General features: G+C 36.3%; 1 protein-coding gene across 1 annotated transcript in view; it reads right to left on the reverse strand.

The window, feature by feature from the left end:
* Window positions 1-16233, reverse strand: part of LOC126777042 (uncharacterized) — a 234491-nt gene that overhangs the window by 16160 nt on the left and 202098 nt on the right. Inside the window, exon 5 of the mRNA XM_050499889.1 lies at window positions 137-628. Coding sequence (XP_050355846.1) covers window positions 137-628 — 492 coding nt within the window. The remainder of the gene's footprint in view (window positions 1-136; window positions 629-16233) is intronic.

Here is a 16233-nt window from a genome sequence, read left to right on the forward strand (position 1 = left end):
AACTCCTCCGTATTTATTAGTTATGATATGTAAAGTCTCGTCTAAAAAAATTGGCTAAACGTACGCACAGCCTTCGAGCCTTATTGTAAATTATTAATAAATGAATCTTTAAAGAGATAACAGATAATTAACTTACCCCTTATAACTGTGACGCAATTTAAATCGCTGTAGTAATATTTATTTTTAATAGCGCCATGGGGATGTTGAATGTATTTTTGTTCGTTATTATTATAATTAAACTTTTCACACCTAGGGTCTGGTTCATCTTCTCTCTTCACTCTTCTTTTAGGTACAAAAAATGATACAAAATCACTTCCGAAATTCTTCGCTCTAAGTTTATCTACGTAATCCTTATGTATATTTAAATTCCTTTCAAAAACATTATCGTTTTCTGTATAAATATCATCAAATTTCTTAATATCATCACGGGCGTTCGCATTGTTGTAATTATTTCTATTTATCTTTATATTATTATTATTATATACATTGGTCCTGGATTCCATATTATCTAAATTATCAACAGCTTTTTTTACTAGTTCGTGTATTGGTTCCATTTTGTTTCGCATAATTTTATGCCTGTTATCATGATCAGCTGTTTGTTCCGATGTTGCCCCAAACTTGGAACAAGCTGAAACGATAAGAAATATTCTTAGATTAGATAATGAATTTATAACATCAAAATTTTCGGCTGTCTATTCTATAACAAACTCAAAAGTAACCGCAGAAAACGATCTTGAAATGTAAGAAAGTGATATGCGACACTGACCCTTATAATTATAACATTTCAAGAATACACGCATCAAAATAGTATATCATCAAAAGTCGCTTGCTAACATTTAAAATACATACTTACTTAATTACGATTATGGACAAGTGATTTCTTACAGAATATTGTGTAAGTCTTATGTTCGACCGTATCTAGTATACTGTTTAAGCGATCGCTATGATATTTGTTATACAGCATACAGAGGAAAAACAACAGCCGAGTTTCGCTAACATTAATATAAAGTTAGGGCTGTATATGCGACCAAGTGACCTTGAAATAATTAATTCAAAACAATTACCACCATAGAGAGCTTTTATATGTTTTATAATAGAATTGAGAGGATTTATTCTATGTATTTGTAGTTATTTTGGGCAAATACAGACTAAAAAAATATAAACATTTTCTATTAGAAAAAGTAGGAGCGTATAAATGTCCCAGAGTTGGGATTGGGCCTCCTGTCCATTATGAGGAAGATTTTCATACGACGCATGTTTACCTACGAAATTAATTACTTAATATTGAGTTTTTTTACCTGGGACATTATTCGCACACGGCCATCTGATCCCAAACTAAGCAGAGCTAGTACTATATATATATATACATACTTTTATAGATAATCACACCCAGACTTAGGATAAACAGACATATTCATGCACACAAATGTCTATCCCGGATGGGAATCGAACCCACAACCTTCGGCGTGAAAGGCAAGTGTTTACCAACCACGCCAACCGGCCCATCTATACATGTATATTATAATTCAATAAGTATCTTGTATCGGGTTACTTGATGCGAGTTGGATACTTGATCAAACCTATTTTCTATTTAATTATTTATAAGTCCTAGCTGCATCACGTGGTTTCATCTCGCTAAAAATCGCAGTAAAAATGGATAGGATAAGGTCATACAGTCTATAACCGTGCTTAATAAATATTATTATTAATAATATGTATTTCAAGAATAATAATATGTAGTTCATACAAAGTTATCAACTTGATGCATTAGTAAATTTATGTTCGTAATAAGCCGAGATGGCCCAGTGGAAAGAACGCGTGAATCTTAACCGATGATCGTGGGTTCAAGCCCAGGCAAGCACCACTGAATTTTCATGTGCTTAATATGTGATTGTAATTCATCTCGTGCTTTACGGTGAATGAAAACATCGTGAGGAAACCTGCATGTGTATAATGTCACTGAAATTCTGCCATATGTGTATTCTACCTAACCGCATTACAGCAGGTGGAATAAGCTCCAAACCTTCTCTCCAAAAAGGGAGAGGAAACCTTTAGTCCAGCAGTCGGACGGATAACGGATTTGTTTTGGAAGGCATACCATTAACCATGAGACATAACCACTGACCATCGAGTGGCTTCTTTACCAGCTTACACTCTTTAGAAATCTGATAACAAAACGCTATAATAAAAAAATAATCCTCGAAAAATAATGCCATAATTTTATTTTCCAACCTTTTAGGGTCACATGTTAAAAATGACAGGGACTTGTAACTGCTTCAGGCTTTATCCGACGAAAATCTCCAGTTTGACCTTGAAAATAACAAATGGCTGCTGTAATAAATTATCTCCGATAATAAAAGAGGACGTGACACAAAGAATATTTCGTGTTATCTAATGAAAGCTTTTTTTCCCATGATAAGGTATGAAACAGATGTCTGAATTGAATTTTCGTCACTAAAGGTCATCAGACAATGATTCTTATTTGTCAAGACATTATTCTATCCCGTATTTTTATTGTAACCGTAAAAATAAGTCTTGCTTCTTTTTCATTCGTATTGGATTTCGCTTGGTTTCATTTTCATTACAAGTGTAGGAATGTTTCAACTGTTTGCAAAAAGATGGTTATGAATTTGATTACGCTGATCGTTAATTAGAGAATGGTTATCCTGTTTGTAAGGATCTCCATTCAGAACCGAGTCAAGAGAAATAATTAGTTACATTGAAAAATTGCATGTTCATGTGAGGAAAAAAATTTATAAAGATAAACTTAAAAAGCAAAACCTTATCTAAATTGGAGCTAAATAAATACAACCGTTTTTGAAAAAATACTCGTATAAATACTCATATAATATTATATAAAATATTTCTTACATCTATTTAATATTTATTACTAGTTAAAAGCCTTAAACAGCTCCGTTTTATTAAAAAAATAAGTAAAAACAGTCAACAATTATTAATTTGAATTAATTATATTTAAATATAAAATATCAAACATGAACTGGCAAGTCTACTTTATTTTTTACATATTAAAATAGACCAAAGTGTTATGATAAGGAGTTTCGTCTTGACAAAAATATCATTTTTTCCGGTAACGAAATTAAGAAAGAACCAGTTTTACTTTTATTCCTAACCTACTAGGTATAAAAATATAAACTTTCAGTCTGTTGATACGCAAAATTCTGGAACTTTTGAGTTGCAGAGTTTGACTTTCGTCAGCGCGATTTAAAATACATGTAACGCCATCTAGGACAGCAGACATGGCAACTGTTTTCATGTAGTAAGAATATTTTGCATGTGATTTATTGAAACTGAACGATTATTGGTAGGCTTACTTTCGTCTTTTTTTGTGGTATTTATTTGTAGATATTTACAATTGACATGTTCGTTTTAAAAACTTTTAAAATATTTCAATCGTTACGCACGATTGAAATATTTTAAAAGTTTTTAAAAGTTTTTATTGCATGGTTTAATCATTTCTACGGTTCAATAACGTTATTTAAAATAAGAAAGAAAAATAAAATTACGAAAGTTTATCAAATGAACCGTACATATTTTTCCCAAATCAGTGTTTTTTTTAAATCATTTAAAAAATATAAATTTAAGTAAAAGGACATTGGCGATGTAAGTTATCCGCTACAAATTTTGGGATCTATGATCACTTGTGCCTGTAATTATAGTTACCCTGGCTTACTCAACCTGAAATAAGCAGCATAATGATTTTTTCTAAAATTAAATATTGCTCCAGAATGCGACAAAATTGTTTATAAAATGTGATCGTTTATAAAAATTACAAATTTATATAATTGAATTATTATAAGAAGTATTTCAAGGTACCGTTTAGTTTATTTATTTTATTAAAATTGGCTTAGTCTATCAAAAGTTTATATAAATTTTTGATTTTCGATAATGACACGGGCGAAGTCGAAGGCCTAGTTCCCGTACCGCTAGTTCAACACTATAAACTTACGTTTAAATATTGCTTGTATGAGCTTACTTGAATAAGGAATATTTAATTTTGACCAGTCATAAATATTTGTGACTGTTACTTACATAAATATTTCTATTATGAGCATAGGCACACACATATTTATCTCAGTGACTATGTATATAAGGGGAGGCTCGTACGCAATATAGCGTCATACGACACACTCCATAGAGTTCCTATAACCAATGGTTATCTAGGTTCAAGTATATATCGGACTCTTTTACAATTAAGAGTAAGAGAAAGTTTATTTATGATATAAACAATAAAGATAAAGAAATAAAATTAGTCTGTGAATGTACCACTGTCGACCTCCTTTCCTTTTGAGGAAGGTTTGGAGGACACTTTTCTTTGGTAGCAGAATTTCAGTTAAATTAGATGTTACCTCACGATGTTTTATTTCACCATCGAGCACGAGATGAATTATAAACACAAACGTTCACGCGTTCTAACCACTGGGCCGTATCGGTTCATAAAACAAAATAATTGTGGCGTACCGTAACAGCCTGTGAATGTCCCATTGCTGGGCTAAAGGCCTCCTCTCCTCTTTTTGAAGAGAAGGTTTGGAGCTTATTCCACCACGCTGCTCCAATACGGGTTGGTAGAATTCACATGTGGCAGAATTTCAGTGAAATTAGACACATGCAGGTTTCCTCATGATGTTTTCCTTCACCGTAAAGCACGAGATGAATTATAATCACAAATTAAGCACATAAAAATTCAGTGGTGCTTGCCCGGGTTTGAACCCACGATCATCGGTTAAGATTCACGCGTTCTTACCACAGGGCCATCTCGGCTTTTTCGGCCATTGTGGCATACGTCCTAGGATATTATTTTAACTGTCAAATCCGAGTTGATCAAAAGTACTTTGCGCAAAATACCCTCAACTGTCACTTGTGTGGCAGCCGCTGAAAAGCAGCGTTTATTGAGCTGAGTGCTAGTCAATTTGTTACGTCAAATAACTTTACTATATATATACATATCATCTTTTTTATATTCATAACTAGTTTCCGTCCGTGGATTTACTCACAAGGGGAGAGGCAGGGCCTATATCCTTTTCTATAACCCTGTCAACATATATGAAAAAAACTTATCTATATAAGTATGTATTTACAAAAGAAAAGTTGTCTGGATTGTATCAGTTGTCTGGTTTGCATAGTACAAGCTCTGCTTAGTTTGGGATCAGATGGCCGTGTGTGAATAATGTCCCAGAATATTATTGTTAATATTATTAAAATGATTATTGTTATATTATAAAACTATGCTAATCAGTGAGTTGATGTGAAAGCATAACAAACAAGTAATTTAGCAAACTCACGTTCGCATTTATAATATAAGTTAGGATTTACGTCATTTACATCACATACTCAAGTCTAAAGGTAAATATTTATCGGTTTTGGAAATATCAGTGCGGTGGGATGCTGGTGCGTGTGTGTAGATGCGTCTGTGTTTTTTAAAGAATAATAACAATACCTCTTTTAAGGAATTATTAATATTTCTATTTACCCCCCTAGCGTGAAGCTTGTGTTAGGAGTGGGGACGACCACAGCCCAAGGGGAGGATCGAAGCGAATATTAAATCGCTAGGTAGGCAGTAAACCATTGGACAACTGACGTTTAAAAAAAATGGTATAAAAGAATAATTGATTGATCAACACACAGCTCAAATTACTGAAGCCAGCACCATGAAAATTTGCATATGGGTTCCTTTTACTCAGTAGGTTATCACTGATGACGATATTTTGATAATGTAATTCTTGCGGTAGTGATAAAGAGGCTTTTTTATCACATATAGGGCAGCGTTGACCATTGAATACCTGATGTAAAGCATCGATCTAGGATGTAGCACGCTTGCCTAGAGGAAACCTGTTTACTCTGGATTTAAAGTCACCAACGTTGTACGCCTCAGGAAATACACTTTTTTGTGCTACTTTACTGTGCTAGTGCTACATTCGTATTTTGTGCTTAAGGAATTCACCAAATTCAACCAAGAAGAATCACTGGTACATATAAAGATATCAAACACAAGAAAATAAAAGGATAAACACAGTGAGTCAATTTTATAATTATAGTGAACGGGTAGAAAATAAATAAAATCACCGGGTCTACATATTAATTGTTAACTTCTACATATGAGACCATATTTTCACAACGATTACTAACTACAACGGTGGCGCTGTCTGCAAACTACAGAGTTGAACACCAATAGACTAGAGTTCAATCCCAAGCCAACTCTTGAGAAAATTATTTTATTCTGCACAAAATTAAGTTATAATTTAAAGCATGGAATGCAAAGGATGTAAACAAATGCATTTAGAACGAAATAAATTTCTCATTTGTAAATTGTGTCAAGATAAATATCATTACAAGTGCCTGAACATATCTGATGAGCAATTCAAACGCCTCACTGCAGAATTTCGAGCTTCATGGATCTGTCCAGCGTGTACAAACATAACACGCAGAAACAGAGGAAATATGAATACTCCCGTTCGATACAGTCAAATTCCTACGGTTGAAGATTCACTTGATATGTTGTGTGATTATACCGAAGTTGGCAACGTCATACCGAGCGAAAGTCAAACAACACACTTAAACAACAATAACGTAATCACTATGGACAAAATAAGTGAGTTGCTTGATCAAAAATTGAACACCACACTACAAGCACATATGAACAATCTTCGTTTGACACTACGAGAAGATATAAAAACTCTAGTGCGTGCCGAAATGGATGCAGCAATACAAAATTTAAAAGACGAATTCTCTTCAACTACTGATTTCATCTGCGCTGAACAAGAAAATTTAAAAAAAGAAGTTGACATTAAAACAAAACTTATTTCTAGTTTGGAGACTGAGAACTCACGGTTACGTAACGACGTGCAGAAGATCAACAATCGTATATGTATGCTTGAAAAAAGTTCCCGTAACCATAACATCGAGATACAAGCCGTGCCGGAGTCGCGTAATGAAAACGTCATGGATCTGTTTAAAAGATTATGTGAAATCATTAATGTACCCCTCGATCCCATACAAATTCACGCATGCCGCCGTGTCGCCAAATTAAATCCATCCTCAGCTCGACCGCGTAATATTCTGGTTACCTTAAGCTCTCCTTACATAAGAGACACCATTCTATCAGCTGTACACAGATACAATAAAAGCCATCCAAAAGAAACATTAAACTCGAGCCTTATAGGAGTTACTGGCGAGTCAAGAAAAATCTATGTAACGGAACACCTATCCCCAGAATTTAAAATGATTCATGCCTCCGCACGGAAAGTCTCTAAAGAGAAACAATATAGATATGTCTGGGTCAAGTATGGAAACGTCTATATGCGCAAAAATGAATCGTCGTCTGCCATCCTTATCAAAAACGAAGAATGCTTAAAAAACTTAAAATAACTAATTTATAGTATTATCTTTCGCTCTATTCTAAATTTTACATGTTAAAACTAAAATTGTTTATTATTATGTTAATATATTACCAGAATGTTAATAGAATTAGATCAAAAACTGTTGATGTATCCCTTAACATTTTAAATAGCAATTATGACGTAATTTGCTTAACTGAAACCAATTTCAATGACGAAATATTCGACCATGAAGTCTTTGACTCACGCTACAATGTTTTTCGTAGAGACCGCTATACTACAAGTATTAACAAAAAAGATGGCGGTGGGGTAGTTATGGCGGTTAAGAAAAGCTTTAATGTCTTAAGACAAACTTCCTGGGACAGTGATCTCGAAGATTTATGGTTGAGTATATCTACTCATGATAATGTCTATACTCTTCATCTCTGTCTTTGCTATCTGCCTCCTGATCTTGCTGTCGACAGCATCGAATCTTTCTATGCTTCTTGCATAAAAATTGTCACAAACAAAAATGAGACAAACAATTTCTTAATTATTGGAGATTTTAATACACCGAACTTAACATGGCACAATACGCCCACATCTAATGATCTTATACCTAGCTCTTGTCAAGATCACAAGTCACGTTTATTACTAGATATGATGAACTTTTGCAATCTCAGTCAATTTAATTGTATTCGAAATCATAATGATAGACTTTTAGATCTCGTCTTATCGAATCTGTCGATAATCAAAGTTAACAGCGCGGTAGACTCAACTTTAAGTCGTATTGATAAACATCATCCACCTATTACCATTAGTTTTAATCTTAAATCACAGGGTACAATTAAACAAAATAAGCGCATGAAACTTAATTACTTTAAATGTAATTACCAAAATGTTCGATCGGTATTGGAAACCATTAATTGGACTAAAACTCTGTCATTTGAAGATATGGACACCAATGTAGAAGAATTCTACAAGATCTTAAACAAAGTAATCAAGGAAAACACACCTCTGGTACGAGACGAATCGTTTCGTTACCCAGTTTGGTTCAGCCATGGACTTAAGCGTTGTCTCACTGAAAAGCATAAATATCATAAAAAGTTTAAAAAATTTAATAATCCGCGAGACTATGACACTTTTTCTTTGCTGCGTAAAAGGAGTAAGAACCTTATAGACAAATGCTATAACGATTTCGTGTGTTCGGTGGAAGACTCAATACACAGTAATTCAAAAATTTTCTACCGATTCATAAATGATAAAAAAGGTTCTAAAATTAACTCAATACCGGAAGTTGTTAAATATGCGAATAAAACTTCTAAAAACGCCCAGGACGCTTGCGAATTATTTTCAAATTATTTTAGTTCAGTATTTAGTTCCTCCAATCTAAAAGGCTCACATAATTTTCATGCAGTCGATTACAATAATAATACACTAAGTAACTTTACTATCTCTAAAAATGAAATATACAAAAAAATTAGGAATCTAGATCAAAATAAGGGTGCAGGCCCTGACGGGATTCCACCTTCTTTCATAAAATTATGTGCTCAAGAACTTAGCACTCCACTGTCTATTCTGTTCAACATGTCCCTGAACAATGGTATCTTCCCTAAATACTGGAAAACTGCCTATATTATACCAATTTATAAATCTGGAGACCGTTCACATTGCGAAAATTACCGTCCTATCAGTATTTTGTCATGTTTCTCCAAAATCTTAGAATCTATCGTATACGATAAAATTTATCATCACGTATATCCGGCACTGTGTAACAAACAGCATGGCTTTGTAAAAAATCGTTCCACTACATCAAATTTGGTAGAATATAAGAACTATATTTGCAACACTTTTGCGAAATGTGGACAAACGGACTCGATATATACTGACTTCTCAAAAGCGTTTGACAAGGTAAACCACATTTTGCTCTGTCGCAAACTAAAAGCATACGGAATCCATGGCTCCTTATTAAGATGGGTAGAATCATACCTAGACAGGAGAACACAATTAGTTGCAATCAAAGGGTACACTTCCTCCCCCGCAACAATTACATCTGGGGTACCACAGGGGTCGAACCTTGGACCTTTATTTTTCATAATATTTATTAATGACCTAGCTAAAGAGTTGTCGTGTCAATTTTTACTATACGCCGATGATCTTAAAATGTATTCTTCGATTAATAACGTCAATGAAGCTATATCTCTTCAAAAGGACTTAGATACTCTTTCCAGATGGTGCACTAATAATCATATGACGCTAAATATAGAAAAGTGCTTTGTAATAAGTTTTACACTGAAAAGATCGAAAAAAGTACTTTTTGATTACACTATAAACGAAAACATACTTTCACGCAAATCCACCGCAAAAGACCTGGGAGTAATATTTGACGAAAAACTCTCTTTTAGGGATCATTACGAGTACATAATTAACAAGAGTAACAGATTGTGTGGATTCATAAGCAGGTGCACTAAAAGTTTTAAAAGGCCTAAAACTACTATACATCTTTACTGTTCCATAGTTCGCAGTATTTTAGAATATAACTCGGTTATATGGTCACCTAACTATGCCACTCACTGTGAAAAGATAGAAGCCGTACAGAAAAGGTTTTTACGATTGCTCAGTTTTCGCTATCAGTACGGACGTAAACTCGAATGCTACAATGACAGGCTTAGTCATTTTAAATTGCAAACACTAGAAATGCGTCGTGACTGCAATAACTTAGTATATTTGCATAAAATAATACACGGTGTTATTGACTCACCCTTGCTTTTAAGATCCATCAACATAAACACTAACTTTAAATACCGACACCCTAGAATATTTACCCTGGACGCATACAATAACAACATATCATATCATAATCCTATCGGTCGTATGTGTCGCGCATATAACAAAATTTTTCTCGAAAAAGACGCGAATGATGGTATTGACATTTTCAACAATAACATAAATCTATTTAGAAAACAATTGGTTTCAATATTTTCAATTAACAACTAATAATAGTGATGAAATCTATTTTCTTATTCATTATTTAGTTCCTCATTTCAACATTTCATAATTTCATTTTATTTTTCATTGTCATAACTTGTTCATATTTTTCTGTATAATTTTTTCTTTTCATTTATTGTAAACGTTTTTTGTAAAGTGTACAATGTATTCTCAAGTGCTGATGTTATTCGATTTTTATAAGTGAAATATTTCGTCTACAATCTGTGTTCACATAGTTGTTGGGTTATAACTTAGCTTGCTTATAATGTTTACTTATATATTAAATGTGTCTTTAGTTATAATCTGTTTTGTGGACCATAAATAAATAAATAAATAAATAAATAAATAAATACAGACCCAGGCAAATTAATCCACAGTTTTGCAGTGTGAATAATAAACATGGATTCGAAATACTTTGTACGTTCACCTTAAATATATTCATAATGATATTTATATTTTGTATAAGCTTGCTTAAAATCTTTCATGTTTAAAGAAAGAGCGAAGCGAGCCGCGTCAATCAATCAATCAATCAATCAACAGCCAATCGTTGTCCACTGCTGAACATAGGCCTCTCCCAAGGTGCGCCAAAGCTCCCTGTCCTCCGCCTTCCGCATCCAGTTGGTGCCCGCCACCTTCTTAAGGTCGTCGGTCCACCTGGCTGGAGGGCGCCCTACGCTGCGCTTGCCGATTCGCGGTCTCCACTCTAGGACTCGTCTGCTCCAACGGCCATCGGTCCTACGACATACGTGACCAGCCCACTGCCACTTCAGCCTGCTAATTTTGCAAGCTATGTCGGTGACTCCGGTTCTTTTCCGGATAATCTCATTTCTGATCTTATCCTTCAAAGATACTCCGAGCATAGCTCGCTCCATAGCACGCTGAGCGACTTTGAATTTGTGGACTAGTCCCGCAGTTAGTGTCCACGTTTCGGCACCGTATGTCATGGCAGGTAAGACGCATTGGTTGAAGACTTTCGTCTTCAAACATTGCGGTATAGACGACTTGAGGACTTGACGAAGGTTGCCAAATGCTGCCCATCCCAAGCGAATTCTTCGATCGGCTTCCTTCTCGAAGTTGTTCCTACCGACTTGTATTATCTGTCCTAGGTAGGTATATTCACTAACAACTTCGAGAGGTTTCCCCTCGACGTATATCGGTCCCGGCACGACATGCCTATTGAACATGACCTTGGTCTTGTCCAAGTTCATACCGAGACCGACACACCGGGAAGACTCGCCTAGGTTACGCAGCATTTCGGTGAGTTGTTCTAGCGACTCTGCTATGATGACGATATCGTCGGCAAATCGAAGGTGTGAGATGTACTCGCCGTTTACATTGACTCCATACCTAGTCCAATCCAGCGTTTTGAAAACGTCTTCCAACGCGTTGGTGAACAGTTTCGGGGATATTACATCCCCCTGTCTCACCCCTCTGCGCAGTTGGATCGCCTTCGTCTTACAGTCCTGGATGTGGACAGTCATTGTAGCGGCGTTGTACAGACATCTCAGTACCTCGATATATCTCCAATCGATATGACATCTCTGCAATGAGTCGAGCACTGCCCAGGTTTCGATGGAGTCGAAGGCTTTCTCGTAGTCCACAAATGCCATACACAGCGGCTGATTGTACTCTTCGGTCTTCTGCACAATCTGCCGAACAGTATGGATGTGGTCCACGGTGCTGTAGCCTGATCGAAAGCCGGCTTGCTCTGGGGGCTGGAACTCGTCAAGTCGTCTGGCGAGACGGTTCGTGACGACTCTTGAGAACAGCTTATACACGTGACTCAGGAGGGAGATTGGTCTGTAGTTTTTCAAGAGGGTTTTATCACCTTTCTTGAAAAACAGTACCACCTCACTCCCGCTCCACGTTTCCGGGGTCTTGCCATGTTGGATGACGGAATTAAAGAGGCTTGCTAGCTCTTTCAGGACCGGGGTCTCGCCTGCCTTAAGCAACTCTGTTGTGATTCCGTCATCTCCCGGAGCTTTGTTGTTTTTAAGCTGTTCTAGAGCCGCCCTAATCTCTCCTTGGTCAACGACCGGGAGCTCCTCGGAGTAATGGCGCATAAGAGGGGCGCGCTGGTCATCAATACTGATTCCCACGGGTTTATCCGATCTTGAAGAGAACAACTGCCCATAAAACCTCTCTACTTCTCCGATAATCTCAGGCCTAGAGGTAACGACCCCACCATTTTCAGTTTTAAGTTTTGTCAGACGCGGCCTCCCAAACTTGCGAGCGAACACTTTCGATCCCCGATTTTGCTCAATCGCAGCCTTGATGGCACGGGTATTGGAGCGTCGGAGATCGCGTCGCGTCAGCGTTTTTATTGTTCGGTTTAAGGCCTTATCTGACAAAAACGATGGTAGTTCTCGTCGTTTTCTCATGAGCTCGAGTGTCTCAGCAGAAAGTTTTGGTGCGTTGTCTCTTCTCTGTGGCGGAAAACACTTGCGGGATGTGTTTTGCAGTATTTTGACCAGCGTGTCGGTTCTCTCATCAATGCTGCTTATGGTTTCCAACGCGGTGAATTGATTTTGAAGTTCCATTTGGAACTTTTCGGAGCCTTGAGCAGCTTGCAGCATGGTAGGTCGGAGAGTAGACCTCATCATTCTCGATCTTTCGGCTTTTAAGTTGATATTTAGAGTGCCTCGAACCAAGCGGTGATCACTTCCGGTATTAAACCTGTTGATCACTGAAACATCTCTAAATATGTGCCTTTTATTCGAGATGATAAAGTGTATCTCGTTCCTTGTCACGTTATCGGGGCTTCGCCAGGTCCACCTCCTCTGAGGCTTCTTTTGAAAGAAAGAATTCATCAAAAAAAGCCCCTGCGCTTCGAGAAAGTTTACCAGCATTTGCCCCCTGTGATTTCTGCAGCCCAAGCCGTAAGGTCCGACTTTCGATTCACCGCTATCTTGTACTCCCACTTTAGCATTAAAGTCTCCCATAACAACATTGTAGTGGGCCTTCGAGGTGTCGTTGAGGGCCTTTGCGATGTCCTCGTACATCGCTTCGACCACATCATCAGAGTATGTCGAAGTTGGCGCATATACCTGTACAACCTTCAGGGAGTACCTGTCGGAAAGTTTTAGGACAAGATACGCTACTCGGTTCGACACACTACTGATTTCCACAATGCTGCTAATGAGATCCTTTTTGACTAGAAAACCGACACCACCCTGGGAGAGGTTATCACCTTCGCGGAAGTAGAGTAAGTTACCGGACTCTAGAGTTATCGTGTCCTCCCCCTGTCTTCGGACTTCAGATAACCCCAGTATATGCCAGTTTATATGACTTAACTCTACTTCTAATTCGGCGAGGTGATGGTCCAGCCTCATCGAGCGTCCATTATACGTTGCCTTTTTCAGTCGCTTTATACGGTAGCCTGCCGTGAACCGGTGATTCTTAGCACCCCCTGCCCTGCCGATACCGCGACCGCTACCTTGGTCGGGCCTAGCGGGCTTGCCGGTAACTGGGGGCCTTTTTTTGGGCGCATCTACCATTTAGGGAGGGGTTTGCCCATACTCGCCGCGCTGGGCAGGCGTGTTGGCGAGCGCAGTAGGGGGTAAGATGTTTATGAGAGGGGGGACGCTGCTGCCCATCCCCCCTTTTCCCCGTCCCTCAGTCGCCTCTTACGACACCCACGGGATGAGATTGGGGGAGTACTATTCTAAGCCGGTACTCCACGGCGAGCGAGCCGCGTGTGAAGCGCTAATTAAGAATATATACAAATGAATATTCACTTGTTCTAACCACCAGATCATCTTGGCTTTATATATATCAAGGTTTTTACTATGTATAATAGGTCAACTATTTACTCCGTTATATTATTTTATATAAGTTAGAAATACATGAAAGGTAGGTTCAGTCGATTACTTGAAAGAGGCTTAACGCAAAGCTGACTAAAATTTATTCACTCACAAATTTGTATTTACTGGCTAAATATATATTTCAAAACGAACGTTTATTGCGTTTTTATTGCTTCCGTTATTTATTTAACTGTGATATAATGGTTCTCATAAGAACTCACTTTGTATTTCACTCGTGAAATATTAAACAATTACGGTGTTACGCTATTTTCATTCGTGTATCGTTTTAATGCTATAATTATTAAAGTCAATTTCGCATACCACCTTCTGACGTTTCAGGATAGTGTTTTGTGGAGAGTTTAGAATTGGTTCGTGCAGAATAGCTTTACTATTAAACTCATCGTAGTAAACGGTCGTAAAATGTCAGATATTGATTTGCAAAATTGACCATAATAATCATAAAATTTCAAAAATACATGCATCAAAATAGTATATACCATAAGTCGGTTGTGAACATTTCATGGATGAGTAATGAAATGAGTTATCATATAATAGCACTGCTGGTTTAGTAAACATCCTAATAAAACCTTACTTATAAAAGTTGCTTAGCGACAGTTCAGTTAAACAAATATTTATCTCTTTCAGTCATTATTGATTTGACATTCGAGAGAAGAACGCATTATTGTTTAACTAATTACTCGCTAAACAAAGTTTACGAAGTGTTCGTAATATTGTTTTATGTTCATTATAATATTGGAAACATTTCGAGTATTTTCCGATAAATAACGGTAGTGAAACCGAAAAATTTAATAATAATAACTTATCACAGTCTATGTAGTAAGTGTAAAATAGTTTAAGCCAGAATATTTTAACTAGAATGTCACTAGAGCTATGTGACTGTGGGGCAAAGCATTCCATTCTATAATAAAATCCCGCATACACTATTTATATTTGCAAAGGAATACGTTTGAGTTGAAAGATACTTTATTTCACAAAGAACTTCCTCTTTTCTCAAAGAACATTATTCATTTAAAGATAAACTTAACTAATATACACTTAATTTAAATATTTACTTACAAGGCTTTCAGTCATTTACTTATTGATACTTTGCATTTGTACGTATAATTATCAAACTTACGAACATTTAAAAAGAACTAACTACTGCTGGTACAGCTTTTTACTAGTGGTAGAACTTTGTGCAAGCTCGTCTGGGTAGGTACCACCCACTCATCAGATATTCTACCGCAAAACAGCAGTTCTTGGTATTGTTGTGTTCCGATTTGAAGGGTGGGTGAGCCAGTGTAATTACAGGCATAAGGGACATAATATCATCATCATCAACATCTTATGTCTGAATATATGTTTAAGTCTATATGTATATATATGTTATTTAGGTTGGTTTATTACATATTTGTATTAAACTCCTTAAATTTGAAAAAGTTGTTCGCACACTATGACCGATTAGTGATCCTGGCTAAAAAACACATAAGCATTTCTCTTCACAGAGGTCGCCTGGAAGAGACCACTATAAGTGATAAGGCCGCATTTGTATACTACATGTTCTACTTGCTATTATATGTTACTAAATGTTTGTAAAGTGTGTGCAATAAAGGATTAATAAATAAATAAATAAACATCTTAGTTCCCAAGGTTGGTGACGCATTGGTGATGTAAGCGATGGTTAACATCTCTTACAATGCTAATGTTGGTGACCACTTACCATCAGGTCCTTATATACTCGTCCGTCTTCCTATTCTATAAAAGAAAAGAAAAAATTGCTAGTCATTAAGTATAAAATCTCGATATCTATTTTTGAATATTTCCATAGTTGAAGAAACTTTAAAAATGCGAGGTAGGCTATTGTACATCCGAACTTCCTCAAATCGAATATTTTCCCTGTAGTATAGTGTTCCAATATTCAGTTTTATGTCTAGTATTATATATGTGTTTTTGCTGGGATGTAATTTGTTTATGTGTGTCATTATTCAATGCTTTTAATAAATTAAAAAAAAAGGTGCGCGTCCCGCAATCAGTAGAGTTTAATATCTATTTTGATTGCTTTTGAAAAAAATGTATAATTAAAGACAATAAATAAATAAATATACAGTATA

Source organism: Nymphalis io, chromosome 22 (assembly GCF_905147045.1).
Source record: "Nymphalis io chromosome 22, ilAglIoxx1.1, whole genome shotgun sequence".
NCBI lineage: Eukaryota > Metazoa > Arthropoda > Insecta > Lepidoptera > Nymphalidae > Nymphalis > Nymphalis io.